Source organism: Aethalodelphis obliquidens, unplaced genomic scaffold, assembly GCF_003676395.1.
Source record: "Aethalodelphis obliquidens isolate GAN/ISIS:26980383/991018 unplaced genomic scaffold, ASM367639v1 scaffold43, whole genome shotgun sequence".
Taxonomy (NCBI): Eukaryota; Metazoa; Chordata; class Mammalia; order Artiodactyla; family Delphinidae; genus Aethalodelphis; species Aethalodelphis obliquidens.
In genome coordinates, this window is record NW_020837987.1 from 5570398 (window position 1) to 5596167 (window position 25770).

General features: G+C 46.9%; 1 protein-coding gene and 1 non-coding gene across 2 annotated transcripts; one reads left to right on the forward strand and one right to left on the reverse strand.

Moving 5' to 3' along the window:
- Window positions 1-1782: 1782 nt before the first annotated feature.
- Window positions 1783-11435, forward strand: UPK1A (uroplakin 1A). The gene is made up of 7 exons (XM_027079038.1): window positions 1783-2755; window positions 4268-4468; window positions 7546-7620; window positions 7754-7861; window positions 9564-9743; window positions 11060-11143; window positions 11223-11435. The coding sequence occupies exons 1-7, from the start codon at window positions 2507-2509 to the stop codon at window positions 11265-11267; spliced, it is 942 nt and encodes a 313-aa protein (XP_026934839.1). The 5' UTR covers window positions 1783-2506; the 3' UTR covers window positions 11268-11435.
- A 10358-nt stretch (window positions 11436-21793) lies between these two features.
- Window positions 21794-21866, reverse strand: TRNAE-CUC (transfer RNA glutamic acid (anticodon CUC)). The gene has a single exon. It is a non-coding gene; the product is annotated as a tRNA-Glu (tRNA).
- Window positions 21867-25770: the final 3904 nt, after the last annotated feature.

A 25770-nucleotide genomic window follows, 5' to 3' on the forward strand; every position in this document is an offset into this window, starting at 1 on the left:
TACCCTCTTTAGAATAAGGCATTGGAATAAAAAAACATACAGAAAAGTGCACTTATCGTGAGTGTACCGCTTGATGAATTTTCACAATCTGAATATCCCTGTGTAACCAGCGTCCAAATCAAGAAAGAGAAGCCCCTTCCTGTCCCCCCGCCTAGTCACATGTTCCCAAGGGTAACCACTCCCTGACTTTTATCATTCTAGATTGGTTTTGCCTGTTCTAGAACTTCCTATCTAGAATCATACAGTGGTAGTCTTTTGAGTGGCTTTTTTTTCATTTAGCGTAATGCTTTTGAGATTCATCCCAGTGGTTGCGTGTATCCATAGTTCGTTCCCTTTTGTTGCTGAATAGTATCCATTATATGCATGTACCATCATGGACTTATCCATCCTCCTGTTAAGGGACACTTGGGTGGTTTCCAGTGTGGGGCTGCTATGAATACACTCACAGCCTTTGGTAGACGGAAGTAGGGGAATTTCCAGGGACAAATGGCCGGATCATAGCATAGGCATATGTCATCTTTAGGAGATCTTGGCGTTGTGATTTTTATCATCAACCTTCTGAGCATCTGAGTAATTAGCACTTCAAATTTTATTGTTTTGAAGACTAGCTTATATAAAAGTAAGAAAGAATAGTGAAAATTCAAGTTTGACATCAAAACACACTGGGTTCTTGTTTCAGAACAAAATGAATCCCTTTTACAACAGGTGACATATGCCTCCATTGATGAAAAAGACATTTTATATAACTTCCAATTGCTTATAGTTATCAACTATTTGAAAATAAAAATATTTCATATTATTAGCATGGTCCTATTATTTTGCAAGTTACTTTAGCTAAAACTTATAAAATGTATTTGACAGGTTATATACATTATTAGAAAAACTATTTTAAATGTATAGTGGATTGACTAAAAATCAAATTATCCATTTTAATCGGAAAACATCTCATGAGTCTTATTACGAAGCCAATATCTTGACGATTGAATTTTAAGTTCCATTTGTTTGCCCATTTCTCACTGGGGAAAGCCAAAGCACAGAGAGAAAACCAAGCAAATGCCCTAGCTCTCCGGGTTGAAAAGTTCTGGGGAAGGCCGGGCCCAAGTCACCCTTTTCGCCTGCAGGATCAGCCTTTTGCCACTAGGGGGCGCCACCGGAGAGACCGTGGGCTGCTCCGGAGCACTGCTGGTGAGGCGCGGCTGCCCACTGCACACCAGGCCCATTCAGGGCGCCCCTCCCTTTTGCTTGCGCACTCCTCTCCCCGCTTGCTCGTTGAACACTCATCTCAAAATCCCGTCACACACGCATCTCCTTCCATCCATCCCCTCAGCGCAGAGACCGAGCACCAGCATCCCGGTCATCCCTCCCACTTGCCTCGTCTCCTCCCACCTCCCTGCCTCATCCAGCTGCCCTTGCCTGCCTGGGTCCCTGCCTAGACCTCCCCTTGGGCTCCCAGCCTTGGAGAGGTGGAGCCACCCGGAGAGGATGCAATTCTGGGATTGCGGACACGCGTGTGGGTTTTTTGTTTGTTGGGTATTTTTTAAATTATTCATTTATTTATTTATTTATCTGTGGCTGTTTTGCTCCCGGGCTTCCTTTCTTCTAGTTCTGGCGGAGCCGGGGGTGGGGGGGGGGGCGGGGGGGGTACTCTTCCTTGCGGTGCGCCGGCTTCTCATGGCGGTGGTTTCTCTTGTCGCGGAGCATGGGCTCTAGGCGCATGGGCTTCAGTAGTTGTGGCTCGCGGGCTCTAGAGCGCGGGCTCAGTAGTTGTGGCGCACGGGCTTAGTTGCTCCACGGCATGTGGGATCTTCCTGGACCAGGGCTCGAACTCGTGTGCCCTGCCTTGGCAGGTGGATTCACGGTGCCACCAGGAAAGTCCCCTCACGTGTGGGTTTGACTTGGATCTCTCCCTCCTCCCAGCAAGGCCCTAGTCCTGAGGAGAGACATCAGGTGGTGCACTCGCCCTCTCCACCCCGCCCCCCTCCACCACCATGACAGACTGGGAACCAGAGGCCCCTGCAGTTCACCTTGCTCATGTGGCCAGATATTAGCAAAATCTGGAATTTCAGGTCTGTAAATCACTTGGGGGAGGGGTCTCATAAAACGGTTCTCCCACACTGATCTGCCGGCTTGACCTCTTGTCCCCTCCTCCAGACACCCTCCCCCCTTCCAGGAAACTGGCCCAAGGAGGGGCCTGCGCATATATAGGGAGGCACTGTGGGAGGGCCTGGCCAGAGAGGCTTCAGGCAGAGAAGGTGAGGACGGGGCTCTGGGGGTCTGGATGGGCAGGGGGAGCTGGGGAGGTCTGAGGCTAGGGGTGGGGGGCAGCCCTGAGCTCTGGCCAGTGACTGCCCCACCCAAGGCTTCATTTCTTCTTTTTTATTTGGCCAAGCCACTCAGCTTGTGGGATCTTGGTTCCCCATCCAGGGATTGAACCCATGTCCCCTGCAGTGGGAGCGTGGACTCCTAACCACTGGACCAACCAGGGAACTCCCTCCTCCTCTGTAAAATGGCCCACTGCTGGGGTTGTGGGAAGCTGGGCACACTTGGTACTGGCTTGGGCCCATCAGAGAGCTGGCAGCAGCCCCTGGCAGCTGGGGTGTGGAATGGGGCAGTGGGTCCGCTCCCGGCCCCTGCCCGGCCTCATCCCGGCTCGTGTGTCCCAGGCAAGACTATGGCTTCTGCAGCAGCAGCAACAACAGAGAAGGGGTCTCCAGTTGTGGTGGGTCTGCTGGTCGTGGGAAACATCATTATTCTGGTGAGACATTCCCTGGGGCTGGGAGCCCAGTGGGCGGGTGAAGAGGAGGGGGGCGGTCCTGAGCCTGGGAGTGGGACAGCTGAGGGCTCAGGACTCACCTAATGGCCAGTGTCGCCTGGCTCTCAAGTCAGAAAAGCCCTGATTCGAATCCCAGCTCTGCCTCTCCCCAGCTGTGTGACCTTGAGTAAGCGACTTTACTTCTCTGTGCCTGTTTCCCCATTTATAAATTATGTCCACACTGTGGGCATTGTTGTGTGGATTAATCCATGTATGGCCCTCAGCTCAGAAAAAGTGCTTGACCAGTGCCAGCTGTCATCATTAACATGATTACGGACGTAAGGTGCCCGATTGGTGCACAGGAGTCCAATAGTAATGTATAATAACAATGTCTTTTAATTACGTGATACCTGTACATGGCTCTGGAGCCAGACAGCCTGGGTTCAAATCCCAGCTCTGTCACTTTCTATTGTGGGACTTGGGGCCAGTGATGTAACCTCTCTGGGCCTCAGTGTTCTCATCTGTAAGATGGAGATAAAATAGGAATGCTGAGAGGATAAAATGAGTTATTGGATTTGTGCTTAGGCCAGAATTTGGCACACGTGGTCGCTATCTGTGTTGGCCATAACAGCAGTAGTGCAGGAGAGCTGGTAACAACGATGATTATCATACAGAAAGCAGTTTCCAGGACCAACGCACACAGTAAATACTCTATGAGAGTTAGTTTGATTGTTGGCAAAGGTATCCACTGAGCCGTCTTCCTCTCTCCTTGTTCCCCATCCCAACAGGTAACCAGATTTTTATTTTCTCCAATATTTCTTTAAGCAAATACAAGCAAATAGGAACCTATATACCTATTTTCTCCCCTTTCTTGCCCCAAACGTAGCTCATTCCACACCCTGCTCCGTGCCTCCCATTTCCTCCTGTGCACATTCTCTGTCCACATGAGTCCTCAGACAGCCTCCCTGTCCTTTTCCACAACCGCCCAGCCCTCCATTGTGTGGCATCCTGGCTCCTTTACCCACGGTGCTGCGGGGAATAACCTTGTGGGTGTGTGATTTTCCTGCCTGGGCAGGTGTATCTGGAGGATTGACTCCTGCAAGTGGAATTGCTGGATCAAAGCGTTGATGCTTTTGTAATAGTTCTGGCCACGGCCAGGCTCCCCTCATCAGGGAATAGCAACGCTCTTCAGGGGAGGCGGGCTAACCTAGAATCTCCTCGGTACCAGTCATGAGCGCCAGGCTTTGCATGTAGCGTCTCTTTGTATCCTTGAAGCCACTGGCAGCTGGGGTGTGGGTGGGGGCGGAGATCTGGCTGGGTCCTCCCTTCCCTCATGGCCTCCTGCCCACCTTCATCCCTGCTCATGGAAGGTGACATCTTTGCCACTCTTACTATGTGCCCACTTTACCAAGAGGGCAGTAGAGGCTCAGAATGGGGAAGGCCCTTCTCATGGAGACTCATGGAACCGGGGCTGCTGCCCCTGTGCAGGCCTTGCTAACCGGCTGCCCTGTCCAGCTGTCAGGCCTGGCCCTGTTTGCTGAAACGGTATGGGTGACCGCCGACCAGTACCGCATGTACCCACTGATGGGCGTCTCGGGCAAGGATGACGTCTTCGCTGGTGCCTGGATCGCCATCTTCTGCGGCTTCTCCTTCTTCGTGGTGGCCAGCTTTGGTGTGGGCGCAGTGCTCTCCCGCCACCGGTCCATGATGCTCACGGTGAGGCCCCAGGAGGAAGGGATGGGGACGGCTGGGCACAAAAGTCATCCTCACAGAGTCGTAATAACAACCACACCGCAGCTACTAGTGTGTGTTCCGCATGGTACCACGCTTGGGCCTCGTGGCAATCAGGTCAGTTAATCTGCCCATAACCTAACAACCTAGGCTCAGCTGTTACCCCCATTTTGCAAAGAAAACTGGGGCACAGGGGAGGCAGGGAAGGCAGCTCTGCCTGGGAGGATGGCTCTTAAGTAACGGGACTGGGATTTGAACCTCAGCTGGTTGGTCTCCGTGGTCTGTGCTCGGGAGCTCTGTTGATAACAATGACAATAATAATAGCACAGCAACCATTTAATGAGCGCTCACTGCATTCTACGTGCTTTACATAGATTAGTTCATTTGCTCCTCACAACCCACCGTGAGGTACCGTCATCACCTTCATCATCATCATCATCTTCATGGCCCATTTGACAGAGTTGAAACTGAGGCTCAGAGAAGGGAATCCACTTATCCAGGGTGGCACAGCAAGTGAGTGACAGAGCCAGGATTTAAACCTGAGCACTTCAGTGCTTGAGCCTAGGCTCCTAATCTCTGCCCACAGCAATAACCCACACTCCCCAAGTACCTCTCACGTTCTGACACTAGGCTAAGCAGTTTAGAAAATGAGCTCCTTCAATCCTCCCAGAATCCGCCTGAAGTTAGTGCTTCTCTGCCCATTTACCAGATGGGGAAACTGAGGTTCAAAGAGGCCCACAGCCCAGATGATAGGGAGACCAGGGATTCCAATCCTGGCCCCACTGACACAGAGCCAACGCTGGGTTTTCCCCAGCTGAGGGCTTTTTGGATTCCCGGGAGCAGCTACTTATCCAATCCACAAATGTTTATACAGCAAGAACCATGTGCCAAACCCTGCGCTGGGCGCTAGGCTATTTTGTGAGCAAACCATAAAAGCCCTTGCTGTGGGGGAGGATACTCTCATGGGGGAGACAGTGACCAGGCAAGGGAGAGCTGGAGCTGGGGATGGGAAAGGGAAGATCTTGCAGGCAGAGAAAGTGAAGACCCGGGGCGGGGGCTGGTGGGGGGGGTGCGGGGGATTGATAAGGGAGTGAGCCGCATGAGTATCTGCAGAAAGAGCATTCCAGGTGGAGGGAACAGCAAGAGCAAAGGCTCTGAAGCCAGAGGGGACAGGAGTTCAGTGTGGCTGGAGCCAAGTGGGGGTGAGTGAGTGAGTGAGTGAGAGGAACTGAGGATGGACAGGGGAGGAGAACAGCAGCCGGGGGGTGGGGGGGGGAGGTTTGCTGGCCTTGAGGGGAGAGAGGGGAGAGAGCGGAGGTGGGCCTATCAGGTGGACCTGCAGGCCTTGGTAAAGGCTTTGGCTTCTCTATGAGTAACGTGGAGCCATGGAAATGCTCTTTTCCTTTCCTTTTCTTCTTCTTTTTTTCTTTCTTTCCTGCATCTAGTTCTCTGGCAGAACAATTTAACCAAAGTCCTAAAAGTTCACCCAACTAGTAAAAGAAAAAAGGTCTGTGTCTGTCTCTCCTATTAGTTTGTCATTAACTAAGACACAGATTTTTTTTTTAATTGTTATGGGAAATTTCAAACAGACTAGAGTGAACGGCACGATGCCCCCTGTGTACCTCTCACCTGGTTTCCACAATATCACCCGCACATCGTCCCCTCTACCCCTACCCTCTGCCTGCCCACATTTTTCTTTCCTGGGGTATTTTGAAGCACATTCCAGACACCAGGTCACTTCCCTGTAAATACCTGCGTGCACATTTCTCTGAGTGATAAGGACGTGGTTTTAAAGCAGCCAGGCATGCGTGGCCACATCATCTCGTCTGGGCAGTGGAGCTGGCACACCCACACCCCACGCCCTGTTGCTTTAAGGGGGAGGGGAGGGGACAGCTGAGGATCAGAAAAATAATTTTCATTAAACACCAATTAAAGAGCTTTTTCAGGTTTGGGGTTTTTTGTTTTGTTTTGCTTTCCCCAATCACCGTACTGCGGGCACATGGTGCAAAATTCACCCCAGTCCCTTCCTATCTATCTTCCAATACCCAATCTGTGTTCAGATGTCCCTGGTTGTCTCAGGAATGTCTTTATTTTTTTCTTTTCTACGGTAGGCATTCATTTTACTGCATCCAAGCCAACAGTTAACAGTTAAGGGAATACCTTACATATTTTTGTTGATTGCATTGTCCTGTAACATTTTATTTTTAAAAATTTCAAACATACAGAAAAGGTAAAGACTTGCACGGTGAACACCTGTATATCCCCCACGTAGATGTTTCCATTCACATTGTCCTATACTTTTTTTTTAACATCTTTATTGGAGTATAATTGCTTTACAATGTTGTGTTCGTTTCTGCTTTATAACAAAGTGAATCAGCTATACGTATATCCGCATATCTCCTCCCTCTTGCGTCTCCCTCCCACCCCCCATCCCACCCCTCTAGATGGTCACAAAGCAACAGCTGATCTCCCTGTGCTATGTGGCTGCTTCCCACTAGCTATCTATTTCACATTTGGTAGTATTTATAAGTCCATGCCACTCTCTCACTTTGTCCCAGCTTACCCTTACCCCTCCCCGTGTCCTCAAGTCCATTCTCTAGTAGGTCTGCATCTTTATTCCCATCCTGCCCCTAGGTTCTTCATGACCTTTTTTTTTTTTTTTTTAGATTCCATATATATGCGTTAGCATACGGTATTTGTTTTTCTCTTTCTGACTTACTTCACTCTGTATGACAGTCTCTAGGTCCATCCACCTCACTACAAATAACTCAGTTTCATTCCTTTTTATGGCTGAGTAATATTCCATTGTATATATGTGCCACATCTTCTTTATGCATGTCCTATACTTTTTAAAAAATTGTGTTTCTGGGAATTCCCTGGCGGTCCAGTGGTGAGGAGTCGGTGCTTTTGCCAGCAGGACCAGGTTCCATCCCTGGTCGGGGCATGGCCAAAAAAAAAAAAAAACTGCATTCCCATCACGGATCCATCCCTTGAGGGGTGTGACTTCACAGGCTTTGCCCTGCCAGGGCTGTCCCTGTGACCCTCCCTCCGTCTCTGCGCAGTACCTGGTGCTCATGCTCACCGTCTACATCTTTGAGTGCGCCTCCTGCATCACGTCCTACACCCACCGAGACTACGTGAGTCGGGGGGAGGACAGGGGAGGGGCATGACTTCCAGGGGAAGTTTGGTGAGGATCTTGGGCCGGCAGTGGAGGTCGATCTCTCTCCCCACCCAGCCCCGCTGGACCCTGTTCTTCCCGGCCCACTGCAGATGGTGTCCAGCCCATCCCTGATCACCAAGCAGATGCTGACCTTCTACAGTGCAGACTCGGACCAGGGCCGGGAACTCACCCGCCTCTGGGATCGCATCATGATTGAGGTGGGCGAGGGTAGGCAGGATGGGTGGGGAGGGCTGGAAGAGCTGAGGCTCTGACCAGGTCTCCCATTATGGCCCCCACTAGGGCTCCCATTATGCCCACCGGTAGATGATATCCACTCCTGTGGTTCTTATGAGGGAGAGGCTCTGGTCCTTGCCATTTTCGGGATGAAAACAGGCCCAAAAGAGGGAAAGTCACTTGCCCAGGGTCATATGGTTGGTAAGGGGCAGAGCTGGGATCCAAACCTAGATCCAGAGCCCCTGCTCTTAACCATTGCACATGCTGCCTTTTCTTTTTTTTTTGGCTGCGTTGGGTCTTCACTGCTGTGCGTGGGCTTTCTCTAGTTGCAGCGAACAGGGGTTACTCTTGGTTGAAGTGCGCAGGCTTCTCATTGCGGTGGCTTCTCTTGTTGAGGACCATGGGCTCTAGGCACGCGAACTTCAGTAGTTCCAGCACGCAGGCTCAGTAGTTGTGGCGCACGGGCTTAGTTGCTCCGCGGCATGTGGGATCTTCCCAGACCAGGGCTCAAACCCATGTCCCCTGCATTGGCAGGAGGATTCTTAACCACTGGGCCACCAGGGAAGTCCACACCTGCTGTCTTAATAGTAACAATAGTAATAATAACAACAGATGGTGGTCCAGTGGTTACGACTCCATGCTTCCACCACAGGGGACACGGGTTTGATCCCTAGCTGGGAAACTAAGATCTGCATATCGGCGAGGGAGCTGCCAAAAAAAAAAAAAGAAGAAGAAGAAGAATTGTTCAATTAAAAAAATAACAACAGGGCTTCCCTGGTGGCGCAGTGGTTGAGAATCCGCCTGCCGATGCAGGGGACACGGGTTCATGCCCCGGTCCGGGAGGATCCCACATGCCGTGGAGCGTCTGGGCCCATGAGCCATGGCCGCTGAGCCTGCTCTGGAGCCTGTGCTCTGCAACGGGAGAGGCCACAGCAGTGGGAGGCCTGCGTACCGCAAAAACAAACAAACAAAAAAACATTAAAGAGCACTATCTTTCGTTTAGCGCCATTCAAAGCACTTTCAAGCTTATTTAATCCTCACAACCAGTCCATAAAGAAGATCAGCTCTTTAGCGGTGAGGAGACCAAGGCAGGAAGCTGAGGGTTTGCACGAGGTCACGCAGCTGGTAGGTCACAGAACCAAAAGGACTCAAACCCAGGCTGCCAGTTTCCAGAAGCCACATTCTTAATTAAACTCAACAAGATACGGCAGCACAAGAGGAGAATATTGAGGACCCAAGGGAAATTGAGGTTCCCATTTGGTTCGTCATGCAGCTAGCCTGGACTGAGACCCAGGTTTGAAGGAGCCTATGTTTTCATCATTTGAGAGTCACAAATTAAACACCCACGGGGGTCAGGAGAAGCCAGAAATCTGCCTTTTGGTGTCATTTACCTCATGTTTTGTTGACAGCTAATTAAAAAAATTTTTTTTCCAATGAATTTTTTTTTCAAAAATATTTAAAATAAATCACGAGTGTGGGTTTGAGCCAAATCCCCCATCAGCCTCGGGGTGCTGGGACCAGTATCTTCTGCTCCTTTGCCCACACACAGACACTGCTGCCCCTCTTCGAGGAGGCCCAGGATGTGGGGAAGTGCAGGCCAACCTTATCCTTCCTCGCTGTGTGACCTCAGGGGAGCGGCTGTCCTCTCTGAGCCAGAGTCCTCCTGACCCCTGCCTCTGTCTCCAGCAAGAGTGCTGTGGCACGTCAGGTCCCATGGATTGGGTGAACTTCACATCAGCCTTCCGGGCCACCACCCCAGAGGTGGTGTTCCCCTGGCCCCCGCTGTGCTGTCGACGGACTGGCAACTTCATCCCCCTCAGTGAAGAAGGCTGCCGCCTGGGCCACTTGGACTACCTGTTCACCAAGGTGTGTCTCCTCCCCCCTGCTGTGTCTGTCGGTCTCTCTGGCCCTCTCTGGTTCTTCTTTTTCCCTCCCTGTCTGTCTGTCTGCTCCTCCCTCCCATCTGGCTTTCTCCTTCTCTCCCCTCCGTCTGACTCCCTCAACTCTCCATCTGTCCCTCCCTCCCTCTGCAAGTCAGCAGGATGAACCCCGGTTCTGGTTTGATCTGATCCAGACCTGGCGGCGCCCGAAACTTTTCTCAGGTTGTCTGGGGATAAAAGTAACAATAACAGTATCAGCAGCACAACACCAATAACAACCAACATTTATTGAGCTGATACTTTGTACCAGGCCTCCTTGTAGGTGCTCTAAGTTTTTACCTTATTTAATTCTCACCACAGCCTTATGAGGTAAAGATTATAATTACCTCACTTTACAGATGATGAGCCTCACTAGTGACGGATGGAGTTGGGATGTGATTTCAGGCAGTCAGGCCCCAACCAGGTGCTTTAACTCCTGCAAAGGGAGTGCAGAGGCAGAGAGAGAAACCAGAGGAGGAGAACCGGTCCCCTTCGCTGCCTGGGGGCGCTTCACCATCATGCCTTAGATCAGGTGTCACAGAGAGGGGAGCCTGTATGCAAAACATCACCGCCACCAGGGTCGGACAGCCCTTCCTTGAACCCTGGCTCTCTGCAGAGTGCTTACATGCATCATCTCACAGCATCACCACGACTGCTTTCGGAGGGCAGTGCTGTCAAAGATTGCCATTTCACAGATAGCAAAACTGAGGCTCAGAGGGTCAGAATCCTAGCTAGGCCCCATAGCCAACAAGCGGCAGAGCCGGCCCCCAGCTCCATCCCACCTGACTCCAGGGCACACACCCGGAACCTTTGTTCTTGGCTGCTTCCAAGTTGGGCCAAGCAGGGGTCTACATGAAGGCGACAGGTGTGGGGCTCTGGGCCCACTCAGCCTTACCTCCAAATGAGGAGCTGTCAGAACTGGACTGATCCTAAAGGTGTATTTCAAACCCTTGGAACTTGGGGGAAGCATGGAAAGCCAGCCCCAAACAAAATCACCCTCAGACTGTCACAGGCACCATCGGGGCAGCACCTGCTTGTGCAGGGCCTGGGTTAACATCACATCCCTGGCTCCCTGAAACCGCCCTGGGAGGGAGACACTGCCGTGATCCCCAGGGTGAGAAACCCACTTCCTCATGGTCCCACAGGTAAGAAAACCAAGGCTCGAGGCAGGAAGTGACTTTCCCAAGGGCGCCCAGTGACTCTTGCTTTCAGCAGCCAGCCTCCCCAGGCATTTTTTCAGACCCCCATGTTCCCCCTGCCCAGGGCTGCTTCGAACACATTGGCCACGCCATCGACAGCTACACGTGGGGCATCTCATGGTTTGGGTTCGCCATCCTGATGTGGACGGTGAGAGGCGGGAGCCTGTGGGCTGGGTGGGATGCGGCTGTGAGGCTGGGGCGCCCCTCACCTGCCTCCTCCCCTCCAGCTTCCTGTGATGCTGATGGCCATGCGTTTCTACAGCACGTTGTGAGGAAGAGAAGGGAAGCCCACGTGCACACTCAGCTCCCCTGCCCCTGCTCCCTCCAGCTGCGACGCCGCCCCACCTCTCCCTTCCCCACCTCCTCCACCCTTCCCTCCCTCCACTCCAAAGTTTTTTTTGTTTTTTTTGTTTTTTTGCGGTACTCGGGCCTCTCACTGTTGTGGCCTCTCCCGTTGCAGAGCACAGGCTCCGGACGCGCAGGCTCAGCGGCCATGGCTCACGGGCCCAGCCGCTCCGCGGCATGTGGGATCCTCCCGGACCGGGGCATGAACCCGTGTCCCCTGCATCGGCAGGCGGACTCTCAACCGCTGCGCCACCAGGCCCCTCCAAAGATGTTTTACCAGGTTTCTGAGCCCTGCTGGGAGTTGGGGTGCCCTGAAACCCCTGGACATGTGTGCACGGACCCTTAGACCTTAACCCCATCTCACTTGGCTGATTCCTGGCCCATCTTTCAGTGTCAACTTGAAGTCCTGTCCTGGCGGGGGGACCCTTCCCTGATCTTACCACCCCACTCGCGGATGCCTCTCTAGTAGCTCCCTGAGCTCCTTCTTCATGCTGGTGTCGTCACCATCACTGAATAGTTTGTGATTGTCTATATAAGCTCTGGTAGACTGGGACTGCCATGAGGGGAGGGACAAGTTCTGTTATGGTTACTTTAATATCCCCAGTATTGCCCGGCACAGGGCTGAGCACGGATATTCAATAAATACTGCTTGAATGAGTTAATTTGTTTTCTTCGGAGGCCGAGGCGAATGAACCAGAACTCTTCCAATGGAAGTGGCAGAAACCCAACTGGCACTGACTGAAACACAAAATAGAAAGTATTGGCTCATGTAACTGAGTCAGTAAGGCTAGCTTCAGGCATGTCTGGATCCAGGGGTTCAGTCTAGGTCTCCAGGAAACCTGCTTCATTCTCAGGCAGGATTTCTCTGGCGACACCAGACTTACATCTTTATAGCTAGGCAACAGAGCAGCGAGAAAGGGCCTCTTTCCCCATAACCTTTGCCAAGGTCAGGGATTAAATCTCACTGACTTGGTGTAGGTTCTAGACCCACTCTTTGGTTGGGGAAGGTCAGGCTCTGGGGATTAACATTCCTGCTAAGGATGCATCCAGGGGTGGTGTTAGGAAAGGGGGTTGTTTACCAAAGGAAAATCAGATGCTGGGCCAGTACAGGCGACAGACATCCTCCTACTAGGGACTAAAGCTTCCAGAAGGTTCTCTGAGGGGTGCATGAGAACAAACAGTTTAAGAATCTCATCACTGCTGTTTTGTCCTCTCTGAAGCAGGCTCATGCTCTGGCCACTTTACAGCAATTAGGCCCTGTGAGGAGAGTTTGTCTTCCTTCCCCATCAAATGAGGTTTCTCAGGGTCCTCGTTTACTGGTCTGCAGATGGTCTGCAAATGCTGAATTCAGATGTCAGCTTTTGAAAATATACTTTAAAAAAAATCTGTATTGGTCAAATCTATTAGGATGAAAAATTGGAAACAACCTAACCTCCATCAGCAGGGGGTGGGATGTACAACTCATGTTATATCCTTGGACTGGAATTCTCTGTGGCTGTTAAAAAGAAGATAGATCTATGTGAACTGATATAAAAAAGTATCATAATGGTATAAAGAATTAGAAAGTTCATTACAGTAACCTAAATGAACATCAGCAGGGGACTGGTTAAATTAGCTATGCTATGTCTATTCTCTAGAATACCACACACAGTAGTAAAAAATAATGTTTTAACATGACAAAAATCTCCAAGAAATGCAAGTAGAAACACTCACAAACCACATACGGTACTTTTATCCCTGTGGTTACATATGAAGGGTAGGTCTTGTCTTTTAAAATAAATGGGTCAAGGTTTTTAAAATAATTTTTAGAAGAATTAGGGAAAATACTTTTAAAAATCAAAAATCATTGATAACTCTTCCACTTAAAAGATTATAAAAATTTACAAATGGAAGTGTCCCATGTTCCGCTCCCCAGGAAACTCCCCCCCCAAATCTGTAGATAACTGCTATTAATACATGATAAATGTCCTTTTTGGCTTTTCAAAAGTTTATATCGACATATCTATATATACTTATATGAGCACACACATACACACACACTTAATAGAATAGTGCTTCAAATATTGCTTTGCAACTTGTTTCCTTCACTTAACTGTATATTTTGGGCATCTTTCCATGTCAGTATATATGAATTCATATATTATTTTTTTTTTTGACTGTTGCAGTGTATTCCAGAGTATAGTTGTGTCATCGATCATCATGCTCTGTTGTAAGTAGATAAGGCAAGGAGCAGAATAAGCATAAGTGATTTCATTTTTATAAAAATTCTATATACATATATATATGGTACGGGATAGAGGGCCCAGAGGAGGAATTTTCACACCATATATATCTTTATAATGTTTGAAAAAGATGTTCGTTAAGATAATCTATTACTTTTCAAAAACAAAAACTAGTAAAGGGGTTTCTAAGATACTAAACAATGTACAGCTTTGCTTTTCAAGCCAGAATTTTTTTAAATGCCGTGTAGTTGTTACACATACCATATTTTAACACACAAGAGTCCCTCCAGGTTAACTGGCCTAACAGGCTTTTCTGCAGGCCCTGGAATGAAACTTCTCCCCCATCCCTGAGCACATATTTGACCACGTTGTAAACATGTCAAGGAAAGGGGGGATTTCATTCCAATCTACTTTTAAATTCAGGTGTGCCCTCAGGAGCAAGCTCACAGTGACCCAGCCCGTGACTTAGATTCTCTGAGAAAGGCAGAGAGGCAGTACTGGGTTCTCACTACACCTCCACCACACTCTGAGCCTCCATGTGCCCCTCTATAAAATGGGGTTCTAGCAGTCCCTACCGCATAGCTTAGGGTCCAATACATTCTAAGAGCTCAGGAACCCATAGACCTCTTTACTATGAATCAGGGATTTTCTAAATTCCGTGCCATCAGAACCAAATGCAGAAATAAACTGCCGGTAAGGCTGCTACTGTGTCTGGTAAGCCCCAGTTTCAAAGGTTTGGGGCTCCACCGTCTCGATGTACCGTAGCCAGCTCATCGAAGTGACTCACATATCTGTGCTTTCAAAAGTCAAATCATACCTGAAAACGCTTGGTGCTTTCGCTGAGAGATGTTCAACCCATGGGCTCGGCATATGTTAGCGTTAACATAACGCTTTTTGCCTGAGGGTCCTTCAAGAACGTTTGTGGAGTTAGTGGAGATTGATATGCCTAAAATCAAATCTTTCCTTAAATGTCACACTGCAAAAGAATATTTAATGTCGTGGGAGAATACCTTTTTTCACTGTTAAGTGAAAAAAGAAGATTACAAAAAGGCATGCCAAGTATGATTGCTTTTCTGATAAAAATTCAAGTATGTTTGTGTTTGTGTTAAAGTTGTGAAACGCAGTCTCCCAAAGGTTAGCCCTGGTTATCAAGGAAAAAGAGACACTTGAGGGGGATTTTTATTTCATTCCTTGGGCATTTTGGTATTTTCCAAATATTCTATGATGACTCTTGCTTTTGCCCTCCAATAAAAATAAATATTAAGAGAGCTCCTTTCTACTTACTAGACGGGATGCTGCCTAATTCATGACTTGTTGAATAAAACCCATTAGATCTTCAGATTTACTGAGTTCATTTTTCTTAACACTCCTACTCAGAGCTAGTTCTGATCATACAACCACAGCCTCCTGAAGACAGATACTCCTCTCTAGCCATCAATCTCACATTGGCTATTGCAATTTAACAGTGGAGCTCAAACTTGCCTGGTGGAATGGGATGTGATCCAATTTCCAATAGACAGTTCCTGAAGCAGAAGAAGTGGGTGTCCCTCTGTAGGCCTTTCTGTTTCAAGTAAGATCCACATAAGTGACTGGCAAAGGAAACTTAAAGGCAGCTCACCACTGAGCAACTTCAGAGAGACCAGAGCTGGGACCAGACACCTGCCCCACCCCATCTCCAGCGCCCACTGCAGACGACTACAAACAAGCTGCTCTTGATTTTTCACTTCTGGTAGTAACTGTATAAATAAAATAGACGAATAATAGAGAGATGGGTGGATGAACGGGTAATGATTGATAATCTTTTCAAAGAAGAAAAAAAATAAATATTAATAAAAACTTCACTGTAGGACATGAGATGTGTACTGAGAAAAGAATTACCTTGCTAAACATTTTCAGACTTTACCTGAGCTGTTAAAACAGGTCAGGCCTTGTCAGATGCTGGGGTCTTGGAGCCAAGCTGGCCTCTGGGCAGCAGGTACGGGTCCTCCGCCTCTGTCCCACATCTGCCACTCCCTTCTCTGGCTTCATCTGGCCACATATTTGCTCAGCTGGAATGGCAGCGGTGCGGCCTGGCCAAGGCAGGCCTCGGCTGGCAGGACGGGTTTGTCTGCCCTGGCCTTTTCACCCAGAGGCCCACTCCTGTGGGTAAGAGAGGAGCAAAGAGCTGAGCGCCAGGCGAGTGAGGCTCCCAGGACCACCCAAGAGAGAGGCAACCATTCGATGGCTGTTCCTACTGCACCTCTAAAGGACCATGTCTGTCCAGAGCTGGATCCGGCCTCTAACCCTCCGTGGCTCCCCAGTGCCCTCAGCACAAAGTCCAGCTGCTCAGCCTGGCACTGAGGGGCCCTGTGGCCTTTTTCCTTGCTACTTCCCCAAGCCTATCTCTCCCTCCTGTCCCCCCTTTTATTTTTTTAAATTTTGGCTGTGCTGCACAGCTTGCGGGATCTTAGTTCCCCGAGCAGGGATCAAACCTGTGCCCCCTGCAGTGGAAGTGCATAGTCCTAACTGCTGGACCACCAGGGAATTCCACCCTCCTGTCCCATTGAACCAACCTCTCTTTCACCACTGGAGATCATAGAATGGAAAGAATAAACTAATGTATGTTATAGCAATCAAGCAGGCACACACCTCTGACTACATACACTGTTGCTTACACTCCTTCCATGAGAGCAAGTTGACTTCTTCACTGAAATGTAAAACCCACACCCCTTTGACCCACCCGATTCCACCTCTGGGAATCTATCCTGCATATACACTCCCGAGAGTGTGCAAAGACCCATGTACAAGGGTAACAGAAAAGCAATAACTGAGGAACAGCCTGAATCACATCAGAAGAGAACTAGTTATACAATTCATTTTCTCACACCATAGAATACTCTGCAGCTAAGTTTCAAGGGAGCTACATTTATATTTGCTGATATGAAATCATCTCCAAGATAGATTGTTCACTGAGAAAAATGCAACGTGCAAAACTGAATGTATGCTAGAGTGAAGTAAGTCAGAAAGAGAAAAACAAATATCATATATTAACACATATACGTGGAACCTAGAAAAATGGTACAGCTGAACCAGTTTGCAGGGCAGAAATAGAGACACAGATGTAGAGAACAAACGTATGGACACCAAGGGGGAAAGTGGCCGGGGGGACGGTGGGATGAATTGGGAGATTGGGATTGACATATATACACTAATATGTATAGATATTATGTAATTATAATTATGTAATTATAATATGTAATAGATAACTAATTGACATATATACACTAATATGTATAGATATTATGTAATTATAATTATGTAATTATAATATGTAATAGATAACTAATAAGAACCTGCTGTATAAAAAATAAATAAAATTTAAAAATTAAACAAAGAAAAAACTGAACGTATGCTAAATGCAATGTGATGTCCTATGTTGGATCCTGAAAAGACAAGACATTAGTGGAAAAACTAGTGCAATCCAAATAATGTCTGGAGTTTAGTTAATAGTCCTGTACTAGTGTGAATTTCTTGGTTTCGAAAAACATATCATGGCTATGCCTCTAAATTCCATGTATCATTTAGCACAAGGTTAGGTCTTGTGAGTAGAGGGCGCTGGAGGGACACGGCAGAAGTTAGGGGTTCTCTCCAGATTCCGGTTCTTCCTTGTTGTTCCAACGGAGCTGTGACCAGCAGGTGGCTGGGGTTCTTCTCCACACTTTCCTAAGCCACCTTCATTAACCCAGCTAGGGACGCACCCCTTAACCCAAGTAAGAAACCTATTGAAAACAGGAAATAGAATCCTGATTTCTCACTGTCTTTTCAGATGGTCTTCAAATGGAAATAGAAAGATGAAAAACAGAGAAAATGGTCTTTTTGAAGAACCACTTCTAGGGCTGCTGGAAAAAATGATCAAAAGATCCTGGCATTTGATCCCTGGCACTAAAATTCATCTCATAAAAATGTATTCAGAAAATTGAGGGAACAGGTCTAGAAACTGAAGGGATTTTTCAGCTTTCAAGATGTATACCCAGAGCCAAAGCAAATATATTTGTTGCCTAGAAACCGCTCTAGCCCAGGGTATACTGGTTAATTTTGTTAACACGCCAAAACACAGTGACTTAAAATAATGATTAATTTTTAGCTGCTGATTCTGTGGGACCATTTGGGCTGAGCTCAGTCAGCCAGGCAGCTCTTCAGTTTTTCTCACCTGGGCGTACCCATGCAGCTGCAGTCAGCTATGGGGTGGCTGGGGGCTTGTTGGTCTAGGGTAGCCTCCCTCACGTGTGTGGCTGGCTGGAAGTTGCTGTAGGTAGCTGGGGTGAGGGCTCTGACTGGGCCATGTGTCTAAAGAGGCCAGCCCAAGCACATTCACATGGTGGTGCTTGCAGGGTTCCCAACAGCAGCAAGAAAAGACAAGTCCCAAGGTGCGTAAGCAATTTTCAATGTTCTGCTTTTGCCACATGTGCTGTTGTCGCATTGGGTGAAGCAAGTCAGTGGTTAAGGCCAGACTGAGTATGGGAGGTGTGCAGAAGGGAGGAGAATTATGGAGGCTATTTTAACAATCTAACCAGGATGATGAAAAGGTGCCAGCAGTCCCCAGCAGAAGTATCAAATGCCTTTATTTGAGAGTATCCCACAGTTGTGATCTCCTCAAACAGCTTACAGTTCCCAGAAGGAAGCTAGATAGGAAATAGTTAATGCCAACAGTAGCCTGGACCTTGAGCCGTTCCTCCAGTAATCAAAGAGTTGTCCTGTGAATAAGTGCTTTTTCCAAATTTCAGATGTCACAGAAGTTTGAGACAATGTTTTGACTTAATTCATGTTTCAAAACCCAAGCAGGAGATCTATTAAAGACATCAAGTTTCCCTTAGATAGCTCTCAGATGGCCACCTCAGATGCCATGGGCACTGGAATGGAAATAAATAAAATATAAAAGGTGAAAAGCTGTGAATTCCCTGGCGGTCCAGTGGTTAGGACTCCACACTCTCACTGCCAAGGGCCTGGGTTCAATCCCTGCTTGGGGGACTAAGATCCCACAAGCCATGCAGTGTGGCAAAAAAAAAAAAAAAAAAAAAAAAAAAGGGTAAAAAGCCAAGAAAGTGGTCTTTCTGGAGTTCCACTTAGGTACTGTTGGACACATAATTAAAATAAGGTCCCTAGGGACTTCCCTGTGGCACAGTGGTTGAGAATCCGCCTGTCAATGCAGGGGACACGGGTTCGATCCCTGGTCCAGGAAGATCCCACATGCCGTGGAACAACTAAGCCAGTGCGCCACAACTACTGATCCTGTGCTCTAGAGCCCACGAGCCACAATTACAGAGCCCACATGCCACCACTACTGAAGCCCGCGCATCTAGAGCCTGCGCTCAGCAACAAGAGAAGCCACCGCAATGAGAAGCCGGCACACCGCGGTGAAGAGTAGCCCCTGCTCGCCGCAACTAGAGAGAAGCCCACACACAGCAATGAAGACCCAACGTAGCCATAAATAAATAAAATTTAAAAAACAAAAAAGAAGAAGAAGGTCCCTAGTAGTCAAGTACCTCTTGTTGTATCTAAGATCAAATTGCCAAGGATGTCTCATCTCACCACTCCTTTTCAACATCATACTGGAAGTCCTAGCTAATGGAATAAGACAAGAAAAAGAAATAAAATGTACACAGATTGAGAAGGAAGAAATAAAACTGTCTTTGTTTGCAGATGACATAATTGTCTATGTAAAAAATCTAAAAGAATTGACAAAAAACCTCCTGGAACTAATAAGCAATTATAGCAAAGTTGCAGGATACAAAGTTAATATACGAAAGATCAACTTGCTAGTGCAAGCATTACATCTATTGATCACATCCCTGCCTGATGGCAACTGAGATACCGCCAGGACTTACAAAGGATTGGTCTAGAAATAACAGGTGCGATCACTGACATTTTTTGGAGATTTGCAATCATGAGCACAAGTGCTGTTCCTTATTAGACTTTCCTGACCTTCCTCAAGGAAGAGATTATCAATCAAATCAAAATAGATGAGTTTATTGTACATTTCCATGCCAAAGTACCAAATCTTTTATTCAGCAAAGGCAAATTTTCTGATCAGGAAGGAATGAGGTTAACAGACACCGTGAGCCACATCATATGCTTTTTACTTAATGATCAAGATATTTCATGGGTAAAAGCCCTATTTTGATCGTAGATACTTGTATTTCGAATGTTTACCATACTAATCCTCAAGCCGAGTATGTGCTAAAACCCCAGTCAATTTTAATCTTATAAAAACATTCTCTTAAAATGCAGGCACGTCTCAGAGATATTGCAGGTTCAGTTCCAGACCACCACAATAAAGTGAATATCGCAATAAAGCATGTCACCAGAATTTTTTGGTTTCCCAGTGTATATAAAAGTTATATTTACACTATACTGTCCTCTATTAAGCATACAATAGCATTATGTATAAAAATACAATATATATACCTTAATTTAAAAATACATTATTGCTAAAAAACGCTAACCATCACTTGAGCCTTCCGCGAGTTGTAATCTTTTTGCTGATGGGAGGGTGTTGCCTTGATGTTGACAGCTGCTGACTGATCAAAGTGGTAGTTGCTGAAGGTTGGAGTGACTGCGGCAATTTATTAAAATAAGACAATGAAATTTGCTGCATCAGTTGACTCTTCCTTTCACGAAGAATTTCTCTGTAGCAGGCAATGCTGTTTAATAGCATTTTACCTACAGTAAAACTTCTTTCAAAATTGGAGCCAATCCTCTCAAACCTTGCTGCTGCTTTATCAACTAAGTTGATGTCATATTCTAAATCTTTGTCATTTCAACTATCTTCAGAGCATCTTCACCAGGAGCAGATTCCATCTCAAGAAACACTTTATTTGCTCATCCATAAGAAGCAACTCCTCATCCGTGAAAAGGTTATCATGACGTTGCTGCAGTTCAGTCACATTTTCAGGCTGCACTTCTAATTCTAGATCTCTTGCTATTTCCACCACATCTGCAGTTACTTCCTCCAATGAAGTCTTGAAACCCTCACAGTCATCCATAAGGGTTGGAATCAACTTCTTCCAAACTCCTGTTAACGTTGATATTTTGACCTCGTCCCATGAATCACAATGTTCTTAACGGCATCTAGAACAGCAAATCCTTTCCAGAGGGTTTTCAGTTTACTTTGCCCAGAGCTATCAGAAGAATCACTATGTATGGAAGCATAGCCTTACAAAATATATTTCTTAAATAAGAAGACTTGAAAATCGAAATGTTACTTGGTCCATGGGCTGCAGAATGGATGTTGTGTTAACAGGCATAAAAACAACATTAATCTCACTGTACATCTCCGTCAGAGCTCTTGGATGACCAGGTGCATTGTCAAAGAGCAGCAATATTTTGAAGAGAATGGTTTTTTCTGAAAGAGTAGGTCTCAACAGTGGGCTTAAAATATTCAGTAAACCATGTAAACAGATGTGCTGTCATCCAGCACATCTGTTTACAGCATCCATTTATAGAGCACAGGCTGAGTAGACTTAACAAAATTGTTAAGGGACCTCGTATTTTCAGAATGGTGAATGAGCACTGACTTCAACTTAAAGTCACCAGCTGCATTTGCTCCTAACAAGAGAGTCAGCCTGTCCTCTGAAGCTTTGAAGCCGGACATTGACTTCTCCTCTCTAGCTATGAAAGTCCTAGGTGGCATCTTCTTCTAACAGAAGGCTGTTTCATCTGCATTGAAAATCTCTTGTTTAGTGTAGCCACCTTCATGAATGACCTTAGCTGGATCTTCTGGATAACTTGCTGCAGCTTCTCCATCAGCACTTGCTGCTTCACCTCGCACTTTTATATTACGGAGAGGGCTTCACAAACTTCACAAACCGATCTCTGCTAGCTTTAAACTTTTTTTGCTGCAGTTTCCTCACCTCTCTCAGCCTTCACAGAATTGAAGAGAGTTAGGGATTTGCTCTGGACTAGGCTTTGGCTGAAGGGAATGTTGTGGCTGGTTTGATCTTCTGTCCAGAGCACTAAAACTTTGTCCATATCAACAATAAGGCTGTTTCACTTTCTCATCATTCATGTGTTCACTGGAGTAGCCCTTTTAATTTCCTTCAAGAACTTTTCCTTTGCAGTGACAGCATGGCTATTTGGCACAAGAGGCCTAGTCTTTCTCACTAAGCTTCATGATTTCCAGCTTTTGATTTAAAATGACAGACATGTAATTCTTTCTTTTTTTTGGCCACGCAGCATGGCCTGTGGGATCTTAGTTCCCCCGCCAGGGATTGAACCCGGGCCCTCGGCAGTGAGAGTGCAGAATCCTAACCACTGGACCACCAGGGATTTCCCATGTGATTTTTTTCACTTGAACATGTAGGGGCCATTGTAGGGTTATTAATTGGCCTAATTTCAATATTGTTGTGTTTCAAGAAATAGGGAGGCCCTAGGAAAGGGAGAGAGAAGGGGGAATGGCTGATTAGTGGAGAAATTACACCAGTAATCCCACAACATTTATTGATTAAGTTTGCTGTCTTATACGGGTGCGGTTTTTGGCGCCCCAAAACAATTACAATAGTAACATCAAATATCACTGATCACAAATCACCATAAAACATAACAATGAAAAAGTTTGAAATATTGCAAGAATTACCAAAATATGCCACAGAAATATGAAGTGAACAAATGCTGTTGGAAAGATGGCGCTGATAGACTTGCTCAACGTAGGGTTGCCACAAACCTTTGATTTGTAAAAAATGCAGTATCTGCGAAGCACAATAAAGCAAAGCACAATAAAATGAGGTATTCCTGTACTGTTAATGCTACTGATTGGTGCTAAAAACTTTTTTAAAGCATTTCACAAAATGTGTCATTTAAAAAGCATGCATTATCACTAGATAAAACCAACTATGTGTGTACCTTTCCTCCCTAATAAAGTGTGTTTGTATATTTCCCCCTCTCAAGAGATTTTTGTCCCAATTGCTTTCATTGTCAAGTAGAATGTGTTCAAGGAGAAAAATATTTAAAAGAAAAAGACTGAGGGAGTACTGATGAAATAAGAAAGGCAGAATGTTGATAGCTCTTGCATCTGGGTGATAAGTATTGTACATAGAGGTCCATCAAACCAGTCTCTGTTAAAAAAAAAAAAAAATAGACACTTCCTTCTGTGATTCTGCATGGTTCTTAGGAGAATGCCAGCACTCCTGGCAAGGCCAGGCCTTGCCAACTACACCAGGTCTCCCTCTCCCCTGCTTCCCCTGTACCTCCTTGCTCTGCTCTGAGACATTGGATTCTGGGCCATGTTTCCTCTCACCCCAGAGCTCTGGAACCTACTTTCCTACTGCCTGGAAGCCTCTCCTCGCTCCCTAGTCTGGTTAGTGAGCACTCATTTTTCAGACCTGAGTACAAGCATCACTTCCTCCAGGAAGTCTTTCTTGAAAACACTGGCCAGATGAGAGTTTTACTTTCTTAATCTATCTTGTGGTTTTCCTTCGGAGCATTTAGCACAATTTTAATTTTACTTGTAATTAATAACAATAGCTAACATTTAATGAGCACGTACTCAGTGCCAGGGGCTGTCCTAAGGACTTCAAGGGTATCTGCTCATTTGATTCCCTCAAGGCACAAAAAGTGGAAGAAACTTGCTGAACGTCACATAGTTGGTAAATGACAGAGGCAGGACCCAAACCATCAGTGTGATTCCAGAGCTGACATCTTAACCATTCTGCTCTGCTCTCTCCACATGTTGTTAATAATATGCATCTCCCCTACCAGGCTGTTTAATCCCTCAGTGGTAGATATTTAGTGTTATAGACTGAATTGTCAATAAGTCCAAATTCCCCAGACTCATGTGTTGAAGACTTACCCTCAATGTAACTGTATTTGAAAACAGGGCCTTTAAGGAGGGAATTAAGTTAAATGAGGTCCTAAGAGCATGAAGCTAATCCAATAGGACCGATAAATAAGTTTGTATTGTTTAAGGACTGATGTCCTTCTGTTTGGGCTGCTGTAACAGAATACCAAAGACTGGGTAGATTATATATAACAGAAATTTATTGCTCACAGTTCTGGAAGCTGGGAAGTCCAAGATCAAGGCACTGGCAGGTTTGGTATCTGGTGAGGGCCCGCCTTCTGGTTTATAGATGGCTGTCTTCTCACTGTAAAATCACATGGGGTGAGGAAGCTCCCTCTGAAGCCTTTTATAAGGGCACTAATCCCATTCATAAGTGCTCCACCCTTAAGACCTAATTACCTCCCAAAGGCCCTATCTCCAAATATCCTCACATTGAGGATGAGGTTTCAACCTACGAATCTGGTGTAGTTGGGGGTGTGGGAGGGGGCGGCACTAACATTCAGTTTACGGTATCCTTATCAGAAAAGGAAGAGACACCAGTAGTGTGCATGCACAGAAGAAAGGCCATATGAGGACACAGTGAGAAGGCAGCTACCTGCAAGCCAAGGAAAGAGGTCTCAGGAGAAATGAACCCAACTGGCACCTTGATTTTGAACTTCCAGCCTCCAGAACTGTGAGAAATAAGTTTGTATTGTTTAAGCCACCCAGCCTTTGGTATTTTGTTACAGAAGCCCTAGCAGACTAATACATTCGGTCTCTTCTTGTTTGCCATTATATGTTTTGGACTAAGCACCGTGCCTAGCACATAGTAGGTCCTCCAAAAATATACACTTAGGGGTCACCACCTTCTCTGAAAAGTCTTCCCTCACCCTTCTCCCTCCCCCAGCCCTGGCTTAAGTGCCCCTTCTGGGCTTTAGTTGCTACACTTACCACTTGGTTTTGGAAGGATATGTTTTAAGGTCTAATTCCTTTCTATAAGGTTAAATCTTTTAATCTAAAGATTTTGAAGGGGCTAAGTCTTCCCTGGGCTTGGCACAGATGGCATATGCTCTCAGAGTTTAATAAATATTTGAGTGAATGCAAGTCTTCTGACCCCTACACATGAGCCCTGGCTCAAGACGACCTGAGTTCTAAGCAACATCTCTAAATCCCTGTGCTTGGACACTGAGCCTCAAAAGTAATCATGGCGGACTTCCCTGGTGGTGCAGTGGTTAAGAATCCACCTGCCAGTGCAGGGGACACGGGTTCAAGCCCTGGCCTGGGAAGATCCCACATGCAGTGGAGCAACTAAGCCCGTGCGCCACAACTACTGAGCCTGCAATCTAGAGCCCGCGAGCCACAACTATGAGCCCTTGTGCCACAACTACTGAAGCTCACACGCCTAGAGCCCATGCTCCACAACAAGAGAAGCTACCGCAATGAGAAGCCCGAGCACCACAACAAAGAGTAGCCCCCGCTCGCCACAACTAGAGAAAGCCCACACGCAGCAACGAAGACCCAATGTAGCCAAATAGAAATTAATTAATTAATTGATTTTTTAAAAACAGTAATCATGGCTTTGGGTTTCTCCAGAAATAAAAGCTTGGGTAAAGTCCATTATGCTCTGAAAAGTACAGGGTCGTTTTGATGCCTGTTATGAGCACATGTGCAGTTGGGCTGAGCTCCTGAGTCTTAGTCATCTGCCTGGTTCCAGCTGGACTTCTTGCTGTACCTCAGACATACTAAGTTCACTCCTGTCTCAAGGCCTTTGCTCTTGCTACCTCTTCTGGGAACACACTTCCCCCAGACTTTCCCAGTGCAAATATCCAGCCTTAATTTTCAGTATCTACAGCAGAGTCGAGGCAAGTGATGTTGATTGCAAGGAAACAACTCAGTTTCAGAACACTGGAGAAGAGAAGAAATGCCACTGTTCTATTAGTTCATTTAAAATCCTCTTAACAGGGGCTTCCCTGGTGGCGCAGTGGTTGGGAGTCCGCCTGCCGATGCAGGGGACACGGGTTCGTGCCCCGGTCTGGGAAGATCCCACATGCCACGGAGCAGCTGGGCCCGTGAGCCATGGCCGCTGAGCCTGCACATCCGGAGCCTGTGCTCCACAAAGGGAGAGGCCACAGCAGTGGGAGGCCCGCGTACCGCAAAAAATAATAATAATAATAATAAATAAAATAAGATCCTCTTGACAGTCCTGAGAGGTATTTATTATCATTATCCCCACATTACAGATGAGGAAATTGAGGCCAAGAGAGGTTAAGTAACCGGCCAAAGGTCTCACAACTAGCAAGAAGCAAGGCCAGGACATGAATCCAGGCAGACTGTATCCAGTGTCCAGCTTCTTAACCACAAGGCTTCTCAACATATATTAAAGTGTAGTTAACATAGGGCCTGGCATGGGGTAGTTGT